This window comes from Protopterus annectens, chromosome 12.part0 (assembly GCF_019279795.1).
Source record: "Protopterus annectens isolate FY-2018-M chromosome 12.part0, PAN1.0, whole genome shotgun sequence".
Lineage (NCBI taxonomy): Eukaryota > Metazoa > Chordata > Ceratodontiformes > Protopteridae > Protopterus > Protopterus annectens.
The window spans coordinates 223,668,502-223,692,730 of NC_056746.1; the positions used below are offsets into that span (position 1 = coordinate 223,668,502).

The following is a 24,229-nucleotide window of genomic DNA, read 5'->3' on the forward strand; positions in this document are numbered from 1 at the left end:
TTAGCTTTGACTCCAGCCTTTGCCTGGTGATGTTAAGGCTAAGCTGATGGATGCTTCTCTAGATAATAAACATTTTGGTGTTGCTGCTGCTGAGCTGTTTAAGTCCCTCCAGGAAAAGGGTAAGGCTTTACAGGATTTGAAACATATTTTTGTTTCAGCTGTTTCCAAGTTTCAAAGGAATTACCTTAATAAACCTGCTTTTGTCTGCAGACATTGTCACCCTCCCCCAGAGGAAAGATGTGTGGTAGAGTGTCTCCTCCTAAGTCTTTTCAAACTCCTGAAGCTCAGAAGCCTCCTTTTCCAGACAAGCCAGGTGCTATCTGACTATCCTTGCCCCTGTCTTCACTGCCACATTCCTCTTTCTGTTTGTCTTTCCGTGTCCCTTCCTGTTTGGCTAAAGATCTCTCAAGATTCTTGTGTTCTATCCAGAATTCAGCAGGGGTGTTATATGGTTTGGTAATCTCTTTCCCCTTTTTTTGGGCATTCCTCAGCCTCCTCAGGAACAGCTGCCTCTTTTTTCCAGAGGTACTTTGGGGCCTGTTGTCTCAAGGAACAATTCGAGAAGTTCCAACTCTCAAAGGGTGGAGGGGGATTGCTCCAGAATGATTTTGGTCCCCAGGAAAGTAGAATGCGCCTGGAGACCCATTCTGCAACTGTCTCAGCTAAAACCTTTTTGAAGGTTCCTTCCTTTCAGATGCTAGCCCTTCAAACCTTGTTTCCTATTTTTTCTTTCTCAGCCTTTTCTAGTTTCCCTGGATCTAAAGGATGCCTATTTCCATATCCCTGTTCATCCCCTTTTCAGGAAGTTTTTGCATTTCTCCTTTGCTTCCTTGCATTTTCAGTTCTCTTTTTTGCCCTCTCTATTTCCCCATAGGTCTTCACCAAATGCCTTTCTCATGTGATTGCTTTGTGCATATTGAAGGCCATCCAGCTCTTCCCTTACCTGATCAACCTTCTCATTCAGGGCTCTTATATGGAGATTTTGCTTCTGCATCTTCACTTTACTAGTTGTCTCATGCAAAGCCTAGGCTTTATAGTGAATTTCCCAAAATCATTCCTGAATCCTTCTCAGGGTCATGTTTTTTCTAGGATGCAAGTTCCAGACTGTTCCAATGCTGGTGCGTGTGCCTCTTTCCAAAGCTTTAACTCTTATTGCTTTCTTTCAGTCCCTTCTTCCCCTGGACTCCATTATAGCCAGAGAGTTTCTAAGGGCTCAGGTATACATTGCTTCCACCATTCCTATGCTTCTTTGCCCAAGCTTCAAATGACAGAGCTCCAGTGGTTGCTAAAGCCATTCTGGCTTCAACATTCTCATCCTTTGGATTTTACAATTCCCCTCTCTCCCTTGCCCCAAGCTGGAACTTCAGTTGTGGATTCATCATTTGCCCCTCAACACTGGACTTTCTTTTCAACCTCCAATTCCCACTGAGGAACACCTTACAGATGCCTCTGACATGGGATGGGAGGTCTCATTCGGTCATCTAAAAGTGCAGGGCCTTTTGTCTCCATCAAAAGAATGACCACATCTGTATCAGAAAGATGAGAGCTCTTCTGGTGCTTCAGGCTTTTCATTCTTTTTTCTTCAGAGACAATAATACAGTGATGTGGTACGTCAACAAGCAGAGGGAGACAAGATTTTATCTCCTGTACAGACTAGCTCTTCAGGTTTGGTATCTAACTGGTCCAGTATCAGGTGATCTTTCAGGCAGGTTACATTTTTTCTAATCAGAACATTGTGGCAGATTCTGTGAGCAGGTCCATAACACAGACTCATGAGTGGATGCTTCACAGAGATGTGTTTCTGGACATTGTCTTCCAGTGGGGTATTGCTCAAGTAGATCTTTTTGCATCACCTCTGAACAGACAACTTCCACTCTTTTGCACCAGAGTCCCATGTCCTCTGGCTTGGAAGATGGACACCCTCTCTTTTTCTTGAAAGGGGATGTTTCTTAATGCCTTCCCTCCCTATGCTCTCATTCCAAGGGTCGTGTTCAAACAAAATTTTGTTGGTGACTCCCTTTTAACCCAGACAGCATTGGTTCCCATTGCTTCTGCATCTATCCAAGGGCAGTCATCACAAGTTACCTTACATGGTGGACCTACTTGCATAAGATAAGGGGTCTCTCATCTATCCCCACTTCAACACTCACCAACTGACATTGTGGGTGATAAGGTTTTGATCCCTTTTAGGCACCTTTTATTTTCTGTGGACGTACTTTCTGTTTTGCAGCAAGCCAGGAATCCCACTGCCAGAAAATCGTATTTATCCAAATGGAAGAGATTTTCTGTCTGGTGTCTTTCTTGTAACATGGATCCACTTATTGAGAAAGTTCCGTTGGTTCTGTCTTACTTGTGTGAATTATTCAATGCTGGGTTGGCATACTCTTCTGTTAAAGACCACCTGTCAGCTTTTTCTGCTTGGATGACTTTGACTTCTAGATTTGAGGTCAAACAGTTTCTTAAAGGCGTCCTTCACATTAGGCCACCCAGGAAACCTATTCCTCTTTCCTGCGACCTTAGTTGTGTTTTGGAAAAATTGACTCAGGCTCCTTTTCAGTCTGCAGCTTCAGTTTTCTTACAGTATTGTTCTTGGAAGTCACTTCTTTTGGCCATTACCTCTGCCAGATGTGTGCAAGCCCTTGTGGCTGTTCCTCCTTTTTTGGTCTTTCATAAAGACAGGATATCTCTTCATACTAATCCTTCTTTTATGCCCAAGGTGATTAATGAGTTGTCTCTTAATCAGTCTGTTCATTTGCCCACTTTTTTCCCTTTCCACAGTCTGCTATTGAGAAGGTTCTTCACACCTTGGATTTGCATAGACAACTTGGATGTTGTGTGGATAAAACTAAAGCAATTCGTAAATATGAGCAGCTTTTTGTTTCCTTTCATCCTAGGTCTTTAGGTTTGTTTGTTTCCAAGCAAATCATTTCTTCCTGGATATCTAAACCCATATTTCCTTTTGTTTTTCCTTTCATAGGAAGATATTCCTTCTGCTGGGCTCATTCTACTAGGGTTGTGTCTTCTTCTGGTGCCTTTTTTTTTTTTTTTTTTCAAACATTTGAATCCTAATTCTATTCTTGAGGCAGCTACTTGGACGTCTGTGCATACTTTTACCTAGCACTGTAAGTTGGATGTTGTTTCTAGTGCTAGAGCCAATTTTGCCAGTGCAATCCTACATTGTTTTCATGAGGGCTGTGTTGGTCCTTCCTCTCCCAACTTCTTCCTGAGCTTTTGTACTCTCCCTGTTGTAAAGAATATTACAACAGTGATATGGAAGGACATAGTGCAGTTGTGTAAAATCTTACAATAACAGTAGATGTCCTTTTCTTCACTGTTGCAGTATTCACTCCTCCCCTCCTCTGTCTGAATGTACTGTCATTCTTCCTGGGGCGTTTCATTTCTGAGAGTGACACATTCGTACATCAGCTCTTTGCCCTTCATCATGTGCAGGGAGCATAGGAGTGACATTCAGCATAGATATTATAACTTAAAGGCTTTTGTTTACTGGTCAGACCATGGGCTACCCTTGGCAGGGGATCCCTATTGTAAAGAATACTGCAACAGTGAAGAGAAAGGCATCCACTGTTATGGTAAGATTGTACACAACTGTACTTTCTCTGTTAAAATAGTACTAAGAACATCAAAATGTTACCTTTTGCTGAGTTTGTATTCTTATTTTTGGACTTGCAGCTGGATCAGGCACAGAAGGAGCTCACAAGCCTTTATGAAGAAAACCGTTTGCTGCAGGAGAATTTGAAAGTTGCCCAAGAGCGAGAGCAGAGTGCCCGGGATGGCTATGTCTTGCAGGTACTGAACCTGATGTGATTCCTCAAACCCCTATGATGCTAGAAGTGTGCAAAATAGCCATTGTTCTTAGGAGATTAGGTGATTAAGCATGTTTTCCTTGTATATGTGGATGTGTGTGTGATGTACGTTACATTTCTTGCATTCCTAAATTTGACAGTTAACAGGATACAGCAGTTGTCTCAGCAATGATTTGATTTATTTTTGTAGGCCATGTCACTAGTAACTTTTACTTGTCAGTTACTAGTATCAGAACACAACCTCCTTGTCTCAGAGAGAAGTCACCACCACCTTAATGTTACTTATCTAGTGGCAGTCAATTCCACAAGTCTAAAAATTCCATGCCATCCTCACTTCTTTCCTCCTTTACTGTAAACCATTTTGATAGGTGTTTAAAAACTGCTGTTGTTGCCAGGAAGCTGTCATGTTTTACTTTTATTTTTTCATTTAATATTTTTCTTTTCTTTTGTTTCACTCAAGGTTAATAACTGACCAGGTTGGTCTCTCTGCCGGGTCTTAGACTATCATGTTCTAACTTACTAGTCTGGCCAGAGGTTCAGCAGGGTACTGCTCCCAGCTTCACCATTGGCCCAGGATGAATATCTTGCATAACTGGAGTAGCAGGTCAAAAAATGATTGCCCTCGGGTGTAGTGAATAACTTGTGGGAAAACAAGCTCTTGGACTGATCTGGCCAGGTGGACAAAACAGGGACAAGAAAAGGCTTTTTGGCATTGTCAGTATTTCATAATTCACAGATATTGGTCTCTCTCTTTAGCATGTTGTAGCTCATCTCTTTTGGAGAGATGGTGATGGGTTTGAAGTCCAATATCTCAAACTCTAGACCTCAAGACCATTGATGAGATATCCTGAAAGAGGGGGATCAGATTAGAGCACTTCTCAGGCCATGAAAATGTTTTAAGAGTATACATTTCATCAGTAAGTACATAGCTGAATGTTTTTATCATTGGTTTCACAGCAAACACAGCTGCAGCAAATAGTAATATTACCCAGACCCATACCCTTATCACCACCCCTGTAAACAATCAGCCCCTTGTGTATGATTTTCCAAAGTGTGCCTAACAAAGTTGATTTTCTGCTGCTGCTTACATGCTGTACAGTGTCCTGTGGTTTTTCTCTGATTGTTTCTGTAGAGATGCTGCCATTTTTAATTGTCCTTTATGAAAATGTAGACCATTGTATTTGATCTCCCCATTTTAATGGCATTTGAGTGTCTCAATTTTTCCCTCAAAATGAATTATCCATTTTTTTCTAAAAGGCAAAATTCCATCCCATTTAAAATCTAGGACAGGAAATGTGGATTTATGTCTTTTCTATTGGGGTACCTTTGCTCTCATACAAATATAGCCTTCAGCATTTTTTGTATACTTCTGATCTTTCAAAGAATGCCTCTGCTCCCCCCCCCCCTTCAGTAACCCAGTTCATGTAGGGGGCAAATATTGTCAGTGTCTTATCTTCCAAGAAGAAATGCAGAAGATGAGAGTGAGAATGGCATGGGTGGATTTGGGACTCTTACATCTTTTTTTTTTTTAACAAGAAATATCTTTATTGAATTATCACTTGTGACATGGGCAGTAATTCATTGAATTATCAATCTTATTTCGAGTTTTTTGTATATGGGGAAGGTCCCTGTAGTGCATGTCCTTAAATTCCATTTAGATGACTGTATTTTGAATTAATTTGCACCTTGCAAAGCTAGAAGTAACATAGGAAATGAAACTTTAAGCACTGTTATTTGACAGCTCAGCGGCTAAGATGCCCACCTCACAGTTTCAGGAGCCAGGGTTCAGTTCTTACTTTTGGTTACCATTTGTGCACGCTTCCTTTACCTATGCATGAATTTTTCTGAGTACTCCAGTTTCCTTCTACTTCTCTAAAACAGGCCAGTTGACAGGCTGCTGTAAAACGCCCATGTTTACTACATTTGGCTTTGTGCCCTAGGTCATAACTGAAGTCAACCCAAGCCAGACCAGCATACTTGTCCATTTAATTAAATTATTTATAAATCCCTCCCCTTACATATATGCTTGAGAATATCTTTATGGCAGCCTGATGCACATTTGTTTTTACAGGTTTGCTATCTACCTGTGATCACCCTTTTACTAAAGGAATGCATTTATAGCATTGTAATGCTACTTTGATCAGTTCATAATAATTAATATTCTTCCTGCACTCCATTAACACAAGAGATTACATGAAACTGAATCATTTTTCTCCATTTGTTTCACTTCCCTTGACAATGTGCAGAATCTTTTACCTGTAAAAAATAGTGCTTGGGCAGAAAACTCAATAAGAATTTCATCTGTGCTGAGGATGCTTGCCCTTGCCAAGGCCTTTGACACGGTCCTCCATGCTGGGATGGGTTATCTTATCAAGGCCATCCAGATGACCCTGGTTTGATTAGAGGCCCTGGTGTCTGAGGTACTGGCAAATAGAGATCGACATGCCCAGGGGGGGGGGGTGTGAATTAGTCTTGGCATTCCCCATGGGTAGACATGGACCAAGAGCGGAGCAGCACTCTGATGTAACAGGCAAATGCTGGTGAGGGAGGAATCAAGGGATAGCTCATGAATGGGGAAACAAATTCCCCAGTGAAAGCAGTTAACAGCACAACCCCTACAGGATGCTCCTAGGTTCTACTTCAGCCTCTGTCTTAGAATGAAAATAGTCCTGGGGTTGTAGGAGAGGGTGGTAGACCTGGCAGTAGATGAGGGCACTGGATTAACCCAGAAAGAATGAAGCAAAAAGTAGGGGGGAGACTGTCAGCTTATTCCTGTTTTTGCATCTGGGTTTTGCCCAGAAAGTCCCACTGGTCTTTCATGTTTTCCCTTCCAGTGGGCACTGTTTTGCGAAAAGTGGGAATATTCAATTTATTATTTTAAGTGAAAGTTTGGTGCAGTAAATCTTGTTCTGTTTTTGTAGCTATTAAGAATTTGGACAAGGGAACATTTTGGCCTGGAAATTATTTATTATGCGTATGCACATGATACTTAATGACTTATGTACATATTTCAGTGTTTTGAAATTTCTGAAGTTACCTTGAAATGTATTGCATATGTCCAGTATATGTCTGACAAAAAAACATAGCTAAGTCACCTAGCATCCTCTATAGCTCCCTAGATTGCCACCCCTCAACTGGTCTCCCACCTGTCTATGCCATTGTAACTGGGACATACTAAAAATTGTCCTCTAGAGAGAGCAGAAGTTACCTTAGGGGGTGTCTGCCACAACATTTAATTTAAATAATTAAAACAAAATTATATTTCTTCTTTAAGTAAACAGTTTGTGTCATGTGCTACTTTAGTATGATACACACGCATTGTGGATTTAAATGCTGAAACTTTACTGTGGGATTTAAACATTGAAAACTGCTTGCTGCCATGAGAAAGACGAGCAAGAGTGAGCCTTTCCTTCGGTAGGTAAGTGTGCTACAGAACTAATCCGACATAGAAGGGCGTGTGTGCTTATGCCCATATGTGTAAAAGGCCGTAGTTAGGGATGGTAGTATAATTAACTTGCTTAGGTTCAAACCCTGTATCTTGGTTACAGGAATGAACAGCTTGAATCCTGAGAAGGTCACCAAAACAACGGATGAGGGCAAAATGGTTCACACTGCCTACCTTGACCTGGCCAAGGCATTTGAAACAATACCCCACTTGGGCATTGTTCACAAACTCAAGATGTTAGGTACAAACCTGTATGTAACCGGTGGATAGCCAGTTGGCTCACAGACAGGACCCAGAAAGTTAAAATTAGGGAATCCACCTCTGCAAAGAGGCCAGTCACAAGTGGAGTCCCTCAGGGATCAGTTCTTTGAACACTTCTTTTTGGGATTTACTTCTCTGAAGTCAAGGCTAATGTCAGTGGTCTCTGGCTAACTAAATTTGCAGATTAGGAGCTGCCATTGGATCCCACACCGACAATTTTCTCCTGGAAGGGCTGACGCATACAAACAACTGGTGTCAGAGCCATGGACTAAAACTAAATGCCAAGAAATGCATAATAGTATCCTTCGGGAAGGTATCCACCCGTGATAAGTATCATATTGACAGCACACCCGTTAAGAGTTGACCCAGTAGTCAGGAACTTGGGGACACACACAGACAGTAATCTAGCCTTTGACCATCCCATGTCTACAGTAGTGAGGAAATCATTCTGTGTTGTACAACTTATTAATAAAGGTGTTGCATCTAGGTCCAAGGAAGTCATTGTTCCACTGTATTCAGCATCCATCAGACTTGTCATTGAGTGTAGTGCCCCCAAAAAAATGGAACATCCACAGAGGTTCCTCACTAAAAGAATACAGCAAGTAAGTAAGTAAAATGTCCTATGCAGACCTCCTCAAGCCCTGTCCCCTGTATTCTGTCTCCTATAGGCTGTTGATGGGAGATCTATGCGTGGCATATAGGCCATTATCAGATACCACTCTGATAGACCTGCAAGCATATAAGCAAAACAAACAGCTCCAGAATAACCCATTATAAAGACTTAAACCTTGCCTGTGATATAAATAGGACCTCCTGGAGAGACAGGACCCCATTTCAGAATATTTCAACCATAAAAGGCCACTCAGACTTCTGTCATTACAATCCACCAATATCAGTCAATGTGCACAGTCTTTGCAGGAGCAAAGGTCACTACCCCATCTCTGGAATAGGCTCCCCATCCATGTGAAGCTCCTTCCTAACCCATTTCAAGTGTAACGTGGGACATTTGGATGGAGAACAGGAAAGCCGTCCCTAGCTTGGCACATATGTCTCTAGTGGATACAGGTAACCTGGAAATGGTTCATCACCCAGGCCCCTGCTTTTAAATGTGTCATCTCCCAAGCCCCTGTTTGCACTTTTCAAGGGTACCAGAACATATCAGATTTGGGATGCATGGCTAGGCTTAAAAAAGCCCCTGCAGTCATTAGCCTAGTAAACATCTATGAACCAATAAACATCAACTACTAGACTGCTCAGTTAGTCATCAGGGGCATTTTTCAAGGAATGTGAGTTTGAGTGCATTTTCAAGGCACTGCGAATTCAAGGGAAGAGAAGATTACTGTTGCTCATGCTAAGTCTGTTTTCAGTGTGCAGCTGTTTTGTTTAACAAATGTCCATCTGTGTTTGAGCTGTAGAAATTAAAAGCAGTGTCGGTAGCACAGCAGGTACTTGCCTTTGGTTTAGAAGGCTGTGGGTTATACTTCCACACCATGTAGATGGATTGCTGATACTGTGGTGCACTTTAAGGGGGGATGGAAATGCGCACTACTGAATTTGTCCTCCTTTGGATGAGACCCCTAGTAACTATGAACCTGCTTTCGATTTACCAGTTGTTTCCTATTGCAGTATTACTGGCTTGCCATTTTTTTTTTATATAATATAGGCAGCTATTCTTCAAGGGCAGCAGGCACTGAATTTCTGGATGAAACACTGACATTTAAAGTTGTCTGTTAACAACAATCTCTTCATTAGTTTCAGATGTCTTTAATGTGGCATTATTTAGATGACTTTTGCTCCTGCAAAGATTGTGCACATTGACTGATACTGGTGGATTGTAATGATAGAAATTTGAGTGGCCTTTTGTGGTTGAAATGTTCTGAAATGGGTAGTTTTGTCATTATTGGTTCTTACATTTTAAATACAAACAGAAAGGTAAGTCATAGAACACATACATGTATGCTTGGTCGTGAAATGTGTGCTAGAGGCCTATGGCTTGAACACAGTCTGATGGTAAACTATATCCTCCACTGGCCAAATGCATATTGTTTGGATATAAGTTTCAGTGTTGTTTCAATTAATGTGAATTTCAAGGGCAGAGAAGTTTACTGTTCATTCCAAGTCTGTTTTCATTGTGAGACTTTATTGTTTTTGTTTAGCAAAAGGCTGTCAGTATTTGTGCTATAAAATTTGAAATAAAAGTTTTAAGTTAAATATATCTGTACTCATTGTAGAAGTCAAGAAAATAGTATGCACACTGAATGGCAGCTAGGGGTTGGGGTGGAGCTGAGGCTGATCCACTACCCTGCCTAGGGGCCCATTTGACCATGATCCTGCTCTGCTTCTAGAAGATGCTGCATCCCATTTCAAGGAAGCATTCCTAAACATGCTGAATAAACGGACCTTCCTCCTTTTCTGGGCATCCCTCAACCTTCTCAGGAATACTTCCTTTCTTCCCAGAACTACTTCAGGGCCTTTTGGCACAGGCAGCATTCAAGCTATGCCCCCAGGAAGGAAGACACCTTGAGACCCTTTCTGGACCTCTGTCGGCTCAACACGTTTCTGAAGATCCCTTTCTTTTGGATGTTATCCCTTCAGACCCTGTGTCCTCCTCTTCTCCCTCAGGCTTTTCTGGTCTCTCTGGATCTCCAGGATGTTTATCTTCACATCCTGATTCATCCACTTTTCAGGTAGTTTTTTCATTTCTCTGTTCTCTGCTTTGCCTTTTTGGTCTTTCTACTACCTCAAGGGTTTTCACTGAATGCCTCACTCTTGTGATTGTTTTTTTTCAGAATGAGAGGGGTTCAAATCTTTGCTTATCTGGAAGACCTACTCATTCAGACTTCCTCCCCTTACACCTTGTTTTTGCACCTTCATTATACTGTTTGTTTTTTGCAAAGCCTGGGTTTTGCAATAAACTTCCAGAAAATGTGTTCCAGTTCCTTCTCAGGATCATGTATTTCTCGGCTGCAGGCTCCAGACCACATCCCTATGCTGGCTTCCTTGCCTTCTTCCAAGGCTTTTTCTTTACTCACCTTTTTTCACTCCTTTCTTTTTCTTTGGGTTTCAGTTAGAACCAGGGAATTTCTAAGGGCACTAGGATTCATGGCTTCCACAATTCCTATACTACTTCTAACCAGGCTTCATATGAGAAAACTACAGTAGTTTCCAAAGCCAGTATGGCTCCAACACTGTCATCCTCTAGATGTTCTAGTCCTTCCTCTTCCATGGCTCAAACTCAAGCTTCATGGGTAGATTCATTAATTGTGTCAACCTAGGACTTCCTTTTCAGCCCCTAGTCCCTTCTCAGGAACTTTTCTCAGATGTCTCAGACACTGGATGGTTAGTTTTAGTCCCCTCAAGGTCCAGGGTCTCTGGCCCTCCTCATCATAGGTCTGACCACATCATTATCAAGGAGATGAGAGCTCTCCTTTTCGCCCTTCAGACCTTTCATTCCTTTTTTCTTCCAAGGCCTCTCAAAATCTTTACAGACAATGCCACAGTGGTGTGGTACATCAACAAGCAAGGGGGGGGGGGGGGGCACGGTCTTACGTTCTTTGCAGACTGGCTGTTGAAGTTTGGGATCTAGCTGCCCTGTATCAAGTGACTGTTCAGGCTGTATACATTCCTTCATAGGAAACTATAGTGGCAGAGTCTCTGTGCAGGTCCAAAACACCGGTTCATGAATGGCTTTATTTTATTTAACATTTGTTTACTGGGAAAGTCCAACTGGACACAGGTCCATTTTCATTGGAGCCCTGTGGAGAAAAGCTCCAACAATATGAAAAACAAACATTATATCACAAGAAAATTACAGAGTACAGGTCAACAATGAAAACTACACATTGCAAAATATAAATAACCGAAAGAGATGACACATTAACAATTTTAACAAAATTTGTACATCAAAGAGTATACAGTATTATACAAACTAGACTAGCAAAGCACAGTATATTTTTGAGGAAGACTTGAAATGATTTGAGGCAGTAGAGTGGTTCTATATTATAAGCTTGAAAGCTTAAAAGAGCAAACCCTCTTTTATCAAGCTGTAAACATTGAAACCACTAAATAGCAAAGACATGGAATAGCGATTTTTCCCCCCAGGGGAAAAAAACAAACAAAAAAGACCCCAAAACAAATGCAAACACAAAATAAAGTGGGGGGGCTTCTCACTCCACACCCCCCTACTTAAATATACCAACTATGAGATCGCAACACAGTGGAGGAAATGGCTAAGTCCAGAAAACAGCCCAGTGATTTTTTTCCCTGGGAAAAAAATTGCTTTTCTGTCTCTCTGCTATTTAGTTGATTTGATGTTTACAGCCCGACAAAAGAGCGTTTGCTCTTTTAAGCTTTTGCACTTATAATATAGACCCTAATAGAGTAGCATATGTATTAGGTAGATTAGCATAGTATGATATTTTTGAGGAAGACTTGAAATGATTTGAGGTAATAGAGTAAGTATATATAGAGAAGGAAGAAGAAATAGTAGATTAGTACTGTAAAGTGTAGATCTAAAGAAAGTCAGAGGGTGTGTATAAAAATGGATTTTTATATTTGTGAATGTAAGCATTTGTGGATGTTTCACAGAGATGTGTTTTTGGACATTGTCCATCAGTGGGGTAATTTTCAGGTAGAGCTTTTTGCCTTCCCTTTGAATAGACAACTTTTTGTTTTTGCCACCAGAGTCCCAAGTCCTCTGGCTTGTAAGGTGGACACCCTATCATTTTCTTGGAAGGGGATGCTTCTGTATGCTTTTCCTCCCCTTCCTCTGATTCTGAGGGTCCTACTCAAGATAGAGTAGGACCCCCCACCACCAAAAAAAAATCTTGCTTGTGACTCCCTTTTGGCTCAGACAGCATCGGTTCCCTCTTCTGCACTTTGCCAAGGGCAGGCATTCACCACTAGTTAGACAAGTAGTCTCTTATCCGTTCTCAATTGTCCACTGTTCAGCTGATATTATAGGTGACTGGGTTTTGATCCCTTTTAGGCACCTTTTTCTGAGAATGTGCTTAGGGTTCTGCAGGAGGGCAGGAAATCCTGTGTGTCCAGATGTAAGAGATTTTATGTTTGGTGCCTTACTCATAACCAGGATCCGTTTTCTGTGGTGATCCCTTTGGTTTATAGGTTTATAGGTTCATAGGTTGGTATTAGGCTATCAGCCCTAGGGCCTATACAAGCCTAGCCATAACAATTCCCTGGTTTATGTGAATTGCTGCATGCTGGGTTAGCATATTCTTCTGTTAAAGTTCACCTTTTAGCTATTTCTGCTTGTCTACCATTAACTCCTCCTCTGGCCTCTAGGTTTGAGGTCACACAATTTCTTAAAGGCATCCTTCATATCAGGCCTCCCAGGAAGCCTTTTCCACCTTCCTGGGACCTTAACTTTGTTTTTGAAAAAGTTACTATGGCTCCTTTTGAGCCTGCAACTTCAGCTTCCTTGCAACATAGTACATGGAAGACTGTTCTTTTGGCCCTTACTTCAGCTAAGAGAGTGTCATAATGCTGGGCTCTTGTGGCTGTTCCTCTTTTTTTTTTTTAGGTTATCATAGGGACAGGGTGTCACTTCATACTAATCCTTCTTTTATGCCCATGGTGATTAATGAATTGTCTCTTATTCGGTCTATTAATTTGCCTTCCTTTTTTCCTTCTCCGCAGTCTGCTATTGAGAAGGTTCTTCACACCTTGGATTTCCATAGACAGCAAATGTATTCTTTAGATAAGACTTAGGCCATTCGCAAGTCAGAACAGCTTTTTATTTCCTTTCATCCCAGATCTCTAGGTTTGGCTGTTAATAAGCAAACCATTTCTTCATGGATCTCTAAGGCCATTTGTTTTTGTTATTCCTTTCATGGGAAAAGACATTCTGCCTCTGTAAAGGCTCATTCTATCAGAGCCATGGCTTCCTCTGGTGCTTTTTTCAAAGGATTGGATATCAGTTCCAGCCTAAAGGCTGCTACTTGGACCTCTGTCCACACCTTTACTAGGCATTACAAATTGGATGTTTTCAGAGAAAGAGCTAAATTTGCCAGAGCTATTATGCATGAGTTTCTTGAGGGCTCTTCTGGGCCTTCCCCCACCCAAGTTTCCTCTTGAGCTTCTGTACTCTCTTTTTAGTAAAGAATACTGCAACACTGATATTGAAGGACATAGTACAATTGTGTAAAATCTTACCACAACAGTAGATGTCCTTGTTTTCACTATTGCAGTATTCAGTCCCTCCGCCCTTCCCCTTCTGCTGTGCTGTTTCCCTTTTTTCTTCTTTTTCTGGATGCTCATGTTCATTCTACTTCATAGGACTGTTGTTCTTCCTGGGGCTTTTCAGTTCTGAGATATGTATGTCCGTATGTCACCTTAATGACCTACGCCTTGAGCAGGGAACATACATCTGATGTATGGCTTCAGTAAAATCCTAAGGCTTTGGTATACTGGCCAGACATTTGAGTACCCTTGGCAGGGAATTCTGTAGTAAAGAATATTGCAACAGTGAAGAGAGGGACATGTACTGTTATGGTAAGATTTTGTACAACTGTACTTTTGTTTGAATCATGGATATTGCACTGTACTAAAACAACAAATTGCCAGTCACACAATACTGTGAGGGCAAAATGATTTGTTTGGGTCCAAGAAATGAGGAAAACTGTTTGAAGAATACCATTGTCTCAGGTAGATAAACAGAATTGGGCACAATGAAAAACTAACAAACAGCCCAGTGATGGAGTGCAAACCTGTCCCTGTACAGTGATAATGTTGCCCTTTGTTCTGGTGTATTATACCAGCAAGGTCCCCTTTGCTAACTTGCTGAGCTACTTAAAGTTCATTGCCTCAGGCACACATGAAAACCAGCAACTGGAGAACTAGTTTCTTTGCTTTTCTTCATTCTGAACTTGTAATATTATATGCACATACCTGTGTGTGTGCTTGGTGCAGCATATCTGCTTTGTAAAGATTTGAGTTTGTATGTTTCCATGAGAAATCTTGACTTGCATGCTGAGAAAAGGAAGTATTTGTTTAATAAGTAGAGTATCTTAAATACTCTTTTTGATCTCTGTAATGAATTTCTGACCAGTAGTTATTGGCAATAAAACAGGTACCATAGAATTTACCAGTGGAAGTTCAGTATTCTTTATTGTAGTGTATTCTGCTTTTCATTATCAACCACCATGGCTGTTTACAAATCATATTATTGTTACCAAATAAGTTCTGCCAGTTAAAAGTCATATTATGTAGCTTTTAGGGAAGAAATGTGATTTCTGTATGTAGACATGAATTAACCTCAGGCTGTCGGTTTTGCTGTTATGACATGATGCTTAATTTGTATAGGTGCAAGAGGCACCAAAATGGCTTTTTGCACACTTCTAGAAAAAAAAGGTTCAAGTATTAAAGTATTCTCTTTATTTTAAACTGTAAATGTTCTTACTGTATTGTGATATTTCGTATTTATGTTCTGGGATGTGTGTGTTTTACTAACCCTTTCTGAATGCTTAATGGGGGTTGCATGATTTGATGTTGTCTAGCATGAACTAACTTAAATTGAGTGTCACATCTGTGGCTTAGATTGCCAGTGTAACTTTTGCACTGGCTGAATCACAAGACTCCAAAGTTGTTAGCTGTGCTTTTTCATTTCTTCACTTGTCACTGAAAGGCATTTTCTTTCCCATCTGAATCGCATGCCCTTGGCTTGTGATCTGTTCTGCATGTCCATATTTTTTTAAATAGTTTTCATACTTGGGAGAGGCTTTTACATTGTATGGACTCCATTAAATACTGCATTTGAGTGGTGTTAACTGTTAATGTATGAAATGTGCATGGCAGAAAAAAAAATTAAAGAATTATGTTGCCACTGTGAAAATCAGTATAGCCTCCTGATATCCCAAGGAATTTATTGTACTTGCAAAAAATAAAACTTTTGACAAGTGCTAAAAGGTGTCTATAGATGTTAATAGGCAGTCTTGTTTTTTACAGTTACTGGTAGTATGGACCGCTTCCTGCCCCACATCTGCCATATCTTCCCTTCATATCTCTGGACTGGTCTAATCTTGTTGATCTAGCTGGTTGCCCTTTTATTTCACTCGGTAATGAAGCTATTATGCTTGTCACCACTGGCCATTTCCAGATATGTCAGACCACAGCAGCAGTAAAGAGGAGGCTGTTGTGCAACTCAGCAGTGTTGTACAGGACAACTGAACAGTTAAGGGTTTATGTAGTCAAAAAGAATGCATTGGTAGCCAGGAATAATTTTGTAAAACAACATTATCTCATCTGTTTGCCCCGTTTAAAAGTGTAATTTTGTATGAAAACTGCATAGCAACTATACCATATCAAAGCTATGGTAACATTTATTACCTAATCTTAAGAACCCCCACAGGATGTTGCCTGAGATGATACATTAAGATAACTGTTGTGTGCAGACATTTCTTGGAGTACACAGTAAACTAATGAATATGAAACAAGTTAATTTATTGTGATTTTTTTCTCTGGTATGGATGCTAAAGTGAGAAGCTTAAATAGTGAGACTGAAGCTTTTATCTGTAAAACTCGGGAAGTTCTGGGATCCTGGACTTCTGACAAGGTGCTGTTTGCACTTACTTGCCCTTAGTAAGCAGTATTACATTGTAATACATATAGATGGATGCTCAGTTAAAGCTTTAAAGTAAATTTTCTCTCTAAAAACTTATCACCTTTTTTTTCTGTTTACACATATACCTCATTGTTTATATCCTGGCACAATGTATTCTATGTGCCAGCCAGCGGTTTGAAGATTGATTTATTTACAACTGTTGAAATTACACAGCCACCTCACTGTTTGTAGCATCTGCTGAAATTATATAGCTAGCTCACCATTTAAATAAAAAAATGAAAATCATAAACAACCAGCTGTATCGATAAGTTCAGCAGACCATGAGCAATGTCTTTTACAGATTTGAAAGTCATGGATGCTGAAGAATAGTCTACTGCCCTCTTATTCAGTTTATTTGCTGGCTTACATTTAATTGACTAATGCCACATATTTTTATTTAAGCATCTATTTCATTGCCCCAAAGAAATTTTATTGCCGTTTGTTTGGATTTGCACTGTGTTAATTAAATGTAAGAGACAATTTATTTGTTAATTACCCTCCTGAACTCCAAGGTCATAAGTACACTGGCCCTGTGAAAATGGCAAGCATGACTTTTGGCAGGTCCCTCATTCCACAGGGTGAAAAAAGTTTGAGGTGAGCATTTAGGCAAGTGCAAGAAGTGGTGCCATTTACAAGGTAAGAGTTGAAAATGGGTCTGATACATGCAACGTTCTAGAGATTCTTTGTTTTTTTTTTTCCCTTTTGTTTATGCACTGGCTATATGCTTCTTCCATGGTACATGACAGTACAATGGAGGCTGTGTCTGTGCATACATACCCACATGCTATCACTCCTGCACATACTTCTGTAGGAAAGCTGAGTGCGGACTTCTTGGTCTCCATATCAGCATCTTGTTCCATCCTTACCCTAAAAGGTTATGGATGATTGTCAGATGCTGTTTCTGGTCTTTTTCTTAAAAGCTTTTTTCGTGCACCTAGAATGCTTGTTGAACCTGGGTTGCCTTTACTAAAGTGTAATACTCTGCCTTTTCACTTTTTTACTTCATACTGTCAAAGCACAGCCTTCTGAAGCTCTTTTTACCAGATGATAGTTGCTGAACCAGTGTAACAAGGCTAGCTTTATTCAGAATGCCAGGCAACACAAGATTAATGTTTTTGCGGAAGATAAGCTCCCACATAACCTTCATGGAGACCTGTACTCCCACACCCACCCCTACAAGATAAGACTGTCAAGGAAGGGAAGATATGTAAAACACTACCATCTCTGAGTTAGCGCAGCCCCAGAGTAGAATGTAATAGTAGAGATGTGGCCTCTTTCATAGTGGTGGGGTACATGGGAATGTGACCCTGCAAAAACACAGAATGTGAAGAATCAGTTGTTTCCATGTACTGTACAGCAAATGCTGTTCAGTATAAGCTTTGATAGTCTGAAATGAATTCCTTTTGATTATGGAACTGAGGTTTGTGTGAGGAAATAAAATGAAAAAAATGAGAATAGTAGAGGTTGTCAGAAATGAAAAAGCTCAGTTTGAAGCCTTGGAAGTGCTTCCAAGAGTAATTTAGACTTTCTTTAATCACTTTACCAAAAGGTGTGACACTCAGTCCAGTGCGAGAGGAGTCTTACTAATCTACTGTTTAATCAATTTTTTTAAGACTGAGGTGGATGCATGGGAGGAGCTGAACAGACTTCATCAGGATCAGCAGACTGAGCCTAATGCTATACAGCAACATCAGGAGCTGAGCGGAAAACAGCTTAATTCTCTGAAGCACAGCTGTGGGAAGGCAGAAAATCAAATTAAACAGCAGGAAGTTGAAATTCAGAGGCTGAAATCCAAGCTGAGTATTTCTCTCTCTGAAACTGTAGTCAAAGAGCAAGCACTGGCAAAACTGGCGAGTGTAATGAAACTGGAAAAAGACAAGTCAAATGAGTTGTTTGAAGAACTGCAGCATAATGAAGAAATATTGCATTCCCAGTTAAATGATAGTGAAGAAAGACTGAAAGCTGCTGAAAACTTGCTTCTTGAAAAGACTCAAGCGTTTAGAGACCTTGAAAGACAATATGCATTGCAGAGAGATTATCAGAAAGAAGTTCAGAGACTTCAGGAAAAAAATTCTGATCTCACTGAGCAGCTTACAATAAGTGAACAATCCCTTGTTTTTAAAGAAGAGAGATTTCAGATGGAGTTTAAACTTCTTCAAGAAAATTTTGAGAGAGAAAAAAACACATTAACAAAAAACCTGAAGGAATCCAAAGATAGACTCAAAGATTATGAAGCCAGATTGCAGGACACTGAACAAAAGATAAAACTTTTGCAGAATTTGTTGTGTTCAAAACCTGAAAATAGTCAGTTAGTTCAGCAGCTTGAAGAACAGCTTGAAATAAAAGAGGGAACTATTCAGAGCCTTAACGAACATATCCAAGAAATTAAAGAAGAGAAAAACGAGCTTGATTTTAAGTACCAAGAAATACTAAATCAACTAACAGACACAGATAGTGAAGTGGCCAAACTGCAGACCAGGTTGCAGTCTCAGGAGACAGACTACTATAATCTCGAACACAGTTATGAAAAAGTGTCTGAAGAGTTCCAGCAGGTTCAGAAAATGGTGCAGGTAAAGGAAGAAGAGCTAAAACAAGTGAAAGAGATGTATGGGAAAATGATTGAGAAGAAGAATATAGACCTTAATGAAGCTCTTATTAAAATGGTAGCTTTAGGCAGCAGCTTAGAGGAGACTGAAAGTAGATTGCATGCAAAAGAGATGTTGTTGACAAAATGGGAATGTGCTGAATCTGGGCTTGTGTCTGGAGGGAAGGAAGAGATGAGCAATAGGCTACAAACTGCTGAAAACCGCATAACTGAGTTACAACAACACATACAGACTCTTCAGTTGAGTTATGATGAGCTCCAGCAAATACATATTAAACAGCAAAAAGAAAAAAATCAAAGTTTGGAAAGTTTACACAAGAAACTATTTCTAAACTCTACAACTAAAGAGATAAAAGATCCATTTAATCCAGTGCAGCTTCCATGTGAAGATGTAAAAGAAAGATTTATAAGCTCTGACGCAGGTAATGATTGTACTAAAAGACAAAGAATAAGATTCTCATGCATCCAGTGTCAGAAATACCTGCATCCTGAAGATCCAGACAAGAGGTGGACTAGGATTTCTTCACATGGGTCTCAGGCTGTCTCTTTTTCAGGAAACAATGCATCATCTGAATCATCAGCCCACTGTATTCCTTCTGAAATGAATAACTCTGATGAATGCATTTCTGTCATCCATTCATTAGAAGTAAAACTTCACGTAGCCGAGGAAAAACTAAAAGAAGTAACACTGGAACTTGAAAGCCAGCAAAGTCAGAAGAATCATGAAGTTCTTATGAAGTTGCATTCCAAGTGTGTTAAGACAGAGTCTCAGTTAAGAGAACAATTGCGGGACTGCTTGACAAGAGCTGACAATTTGGCACAGCAGGCAGATTCAGAAAAAATTGAAAAACTCAGGTTACTTGAGGACAACAGCAGCTACTTAAAAGATATTCAGGGTAAAAATAATCATACCTTATTTTGTTTAGAAACCTGCAGGAAGAAACTGCAAGTACTGATGGAATGCAAGGACAACAAGGATGCATTATTCTTCCAAACTTTGTCTGATATTAAAACAAGCTTGGATAGTGTAATTGTATTTTTAAGGGAACCATGTGATTCCTATGGACACCAGAAAGTTAACAGCTTTACAACACATAACTGTGCTGAAAAAATGGAGGATAGTGTTTTTTATGAACTTGAAATGCAAGAAGATAAACTGAAATTATTTACAGAGCATTTAGCATTTGAAGCATCTGTATTATCCAAGATGGCAGGTGTGCTGCAGTGTGCAGACTCTGATGTATTACAAAGACTTAATGAGATGGACAAAGCAGCAGAAGCTTATTTACTTAGCACAGACACCTCCAGTAAAATAAAGGCTTATGCAGATCTTTTAACCAAGAAATTGCTCTTTGAAAATGAACTCTGTGCTGAGTTAGATAGTCTAAGAAAGCAATTAATTGATAATGCAAGCACATTAGGAAACAAAAATGTAAATAATACTTACCTGGATAGTTCTGCGAATACTTTGGCCGACAGTACATTGCTAAAGGCAGAACTAGTTTTTGCTGGACAAAAGACAGATTGCTTTTTACCTTATAGGTTGCAAACCCTTGAAGAAAACCTCAAAAAAATGAAGTTGACCCTTCAAAAAAGGGAGCAAACATTACTGGAAATCATTAAGCTCTGTAAGGATTCAGAATTACATAAAGTTATTGAAGTGTTTTCTGAGAATATTGGCACACAGCAGGAATCACCAGGAAGAATAGTTTCAGGTATCAGCCAGCCAGAACTGGTACTGTCTATAAATCAAACAGAAGTGGAAAAAGACTGTATCATGTCACTTGAGGATGTAGGTGTACAGCTTAATGAAGATACCTGTGACTCTAGTAGGCACTATAAGTCCCCCATTCAAGTTCAACTTGCCCGTCATCTTAAGAAAGAAGCAGATCTCCTGCAGTGTTTATCTAGTAGTCTTCAGTCAGATTCTTCTGAAGATCTGAAGGTCATACAGTGTAATCTAATTGAGGTTTCCCAAGCCTTGTCTAGATATACCTGTGTAAAAAAACATGGGGATATTTCACCATTTCTGGTGAAAGAAGCAGTTAACCAAGCACAGATTTTGTGTGCTGTCCATCATTTGAGACTAGAGTATGAAAGGGAATTAGAGAGAGACAACGATGCATGGAAAGGTGTGGACATTACTTGCCATGAACAAATGGGGATTCTTTCTGCTATTCAAGAAAAATATGAAGATATACTGAAAAGAGAAAAACTTTATTACACTGAGGCTATCCAGAACCTTAAGAAGCAAAATGATGACCTTAAAGTACAAGCATCTCAACATATCAGTGAGTTGGACTTGAAGGAGGAGAGTCTCAAAGCAGTGAAGGAACAGTATAGGCTTGAGTTACAAGGGTTGAAAGCAACACATGAACGAGATATGTCAAAAAAGGAGGATGCTTTCAAAGAAAAAATGATAGACAGCCAAAACAGACTCGATGCTGCTTTGCAGCATCTTGAGAGCAAGGCAAAAAAACATACTGAGGAGAGCCAATGTTTGAAGGATATGTTCCACCGTAAATCACAAGAGTTACAGATTATGCTGGAAAAAGAAAAGCAGCAATTATGTAGCCTCCATGTACAAAACCTAAGAGAGCTTCTAGCTTTGTTTGACAACTGTGAGGACTCATCTGAGTCTCTATTTGACAGGTTTAAATCCAGTGGCAAAGATACTGCAGTAAAATGCAATACAAGCTGCGTAAATTGTGTGCAGGTTAACATGACAGAAGTGAGCCCTCTGCTTCTGCTTAGAGATCGAATTCAGGATCTTAAAGCTCAGATGAATGCAATGAAATGTGAGTTGGAACATAAACATATAGAAGATGAATCAGGTCTTAAGGACAAAGACCAGGAAGATTTGGAGAACTTAAAGGTTAAAAAAACTTTTATTTACTTTTAAATTGTTAAAGGAGCTGTGAGTTATCTTTGCTTAACATGACAACATGCAGTATTTATCAGGTTTGCATTGCAAAGTTAAAAATGAAAAAGCAACATTTATGGTGATGTCTGGTGTTCCTCATGAGAACATTGCAGAAAAGAAATCATTGTAAAAATATAAAATGCTGTTATTAGATAACTTTCACAGTATGTTGCCTGTTTTAGAAAGGGCATATTTACTTAGCTTGTTGGAATTATAATACACTGATGCATTTACTTCTTGAGGTCATCATAAGGAGCTATCAGCATTGGCGTGAGAACTTACTTGGGAACAAATCAGTAGACTTTGCATTACAGGTTCATAGGTAGGTATTAGGCCTATTGGCCCAAGGGCCTACGTAAGCATAGCCAACAAGGTTCCCTGGCTTACGCCACCCAAGAAAGTTATTTTCTTGTGCCACTGTCGAGCAGAGACACAGAAGTGATCCCCGGGGCGTATTTTCTATTTCCCATCCACTCATCAAGATTTTTCTTGAAGAGTGCTAATGAAGAATTTTGCTTGACATAGATGGGTAGCCTGTTCCAGAGTATGGGAAGTCTCTGGGACAGAAATTTATCCCTCCAGCATGTCCTGTTTATTGTGGTGACAAGGTTTAGGTCCCTAGAGCATGTAGCTTGGAGGGATTGGGATTTCTTTAGGTGTAGCATGTCGAACAGTCTTGGTTTGACATAGCTTTATATGTTAGACAGAGATCACCTCGGAGTAGGCGATATGCTACGGAGTAAAGCTGGAGTTTTGTGAGGCGCTCAATGTAGGGCATTTGTTTGAGGCCAGTAATCCTCTTTGTGAGGTACTACTGTGGTCTTTCCAGCTGCTGCAGATGTCTTGTGAGGTACATTCCAAAAGGAGCATTGTACTCTCTAATGGGTCTGAGTGTCGAGTGCAGGGGAACAATGACCTCTTTTTTCCTGGATAAGAACCCTTTTATGATGAGGTGTGCCACATAGAAGGACTTCCCGACTACTGTGGCGATGTGACTATCAAAGGAGAGACTACTGTCCACCTGGGTCCCAAGGTCTCTTATCAGACATTCGGTGTTAAGTAGATTGCTGCCTATGTGGTAGTTCATGGGTACCGAGTTTTTACCAAAGTGGATGACACTGCACTTTTTGGCATTGAGCTTGAGGCCATAGCTCTGACATCAGGCATCTGTCTCAGCGAGGCCCTTCTGTAGGATGTCCACATCATTTGGGGACTTGACTATGGCTCCTAGTTTGCACTAATTTGCGAACTTCGTTAGCCAGAGGCCTTCTGTGTTAGCCTGTACTTCAGAGAAGTAGATACCAAACAGGAGAGGTCCCAGGACAGAACGCTGTGGTACTCCACTTGTCATTGCTTTGAGGTCAGATTTGGAGTCTGCAACTTTAACAGTGTGGGTTCTGTCAGTGTGCCAGTTGGCAACCCATCTTGTGACGTAGGGATTTATACCTAGTTTAGCTATAATTCCAGAATGGGGGATGGTGCCAAAAGCCTTGGCGAGGTCAAGATAGGCTGTGTGAACCACCTTACCCTCATCTACGGCTTCGGTGACTGCCTCAAAGAAGACGATCAGGTTCAGGAGGCATGATCTGCCTTTCACAAACCCGAACTGGGTGGGATTCAGAGTTTGGTGGTTACCAATGTCTTTGTTTATGAGTTACATGATGATACGTTCCATGGCCTTGCAGACCAGGCTTGCCAGGCTAATAGGTCGATAATTCCCAGGATCAGTGGTGGCTCCCCCTTTGTGGAGTGGGATAACTGTTGCTGTGAGCTATTCAGTGGGCACAAAGCCTGATGCTAGGCTATTATTGAACATGGTGCTTAAGTGGGGACCTAGTTCGTTCTGAAGTACATGTAAAACGCAGCCTGGGATGTTGTCCGGTCCCATGGATGCTGTGTTTTTGGCTTTAGAGAGTGCAGCTTTTACCTAAGTAGTTGTGATTACAAGGACTTTGCATTCTTCCTGTATAGATATGGGCCTTTTAGGAGGTGGGGGGGGGGGTAAAATTAGCACTGAACCTATCTGCCAGGATATTGGCAATATCAGTAGGTTCTGTAATTTTCTTGCCTTTGTGCTGTAACTCAGAGCAGATCTAGGTGTTGCCATCGAGATTCTTGACATAGCTATAGAATGTTTTGTAGTTGTCCTTAGAATTAGTGGCAATTTTGTTTTCGTAGCTAGCTTTGAAGGATCTTATAAGGGATCTCAGCTTCTTACTGAGGCTGACCAGGGAGCTCATGGGATTGTACTCTCCCTCTTGCAACAGTTTCTTCCTTCTGTTGTACAGTTTGTTTATGGCAGGGGACCACCAGATTGGCTTCCTTTTTTTGGAGGATAGCGTCTTGGTTCTATTTGGAATAGCACGATCCATGCACTCATGTAAGTGCTTTTGTGTAGGATTCAGCAGTTGTAACTGTATTGTCCATCTGCATGGGTGTCATGAAGTTAACCACTTCTGTGTTAAGAAGCATGAAGTTGGCTTTGGAGACATTTTTTACCGTGGTTTCTTAATGGGGGGTGGGATGTGTATGTCAAGGGTGATTAGCTTATGGT

At 40.5% G+C, this 24,229-nt stretch overlaps 1 protein-coding gene across 9 annotated transcripts in view; it reads left to right on the forward strand.

Moving 5' to 3' along the window:
- The window catches only part of LOC122816469 (myosin phosphatase Rho interacting protein), a 3,136,467-nt gene that overhangs the window by 2,607,737 nt on the left and 504,501 nt on the right, over positions 1-24,229 (forward strand). For 6 of the 9 annotated variants that reach the window (XM_044089284.1, XM_044089283.1, XM_044089285.1 and 3 more), the window contains 2 exons: positions 3,691-3,807; positions 17,761-21,627. In XM_044089284.1, coding sequence (XP_043945219.1) covers positions 3,691-3,807; positions 17,761-21,627 — 3,984 coding nt within the window. The remainder of the gene's footprint in view (positions 1-3,690; positions 3,808-17,760; positions 21,628-24,229) is intronic. The other 3 variants (XM_044089288.1, XM_044089289.1, XM_044089290.1) reach the window with 1 other exon arrangement.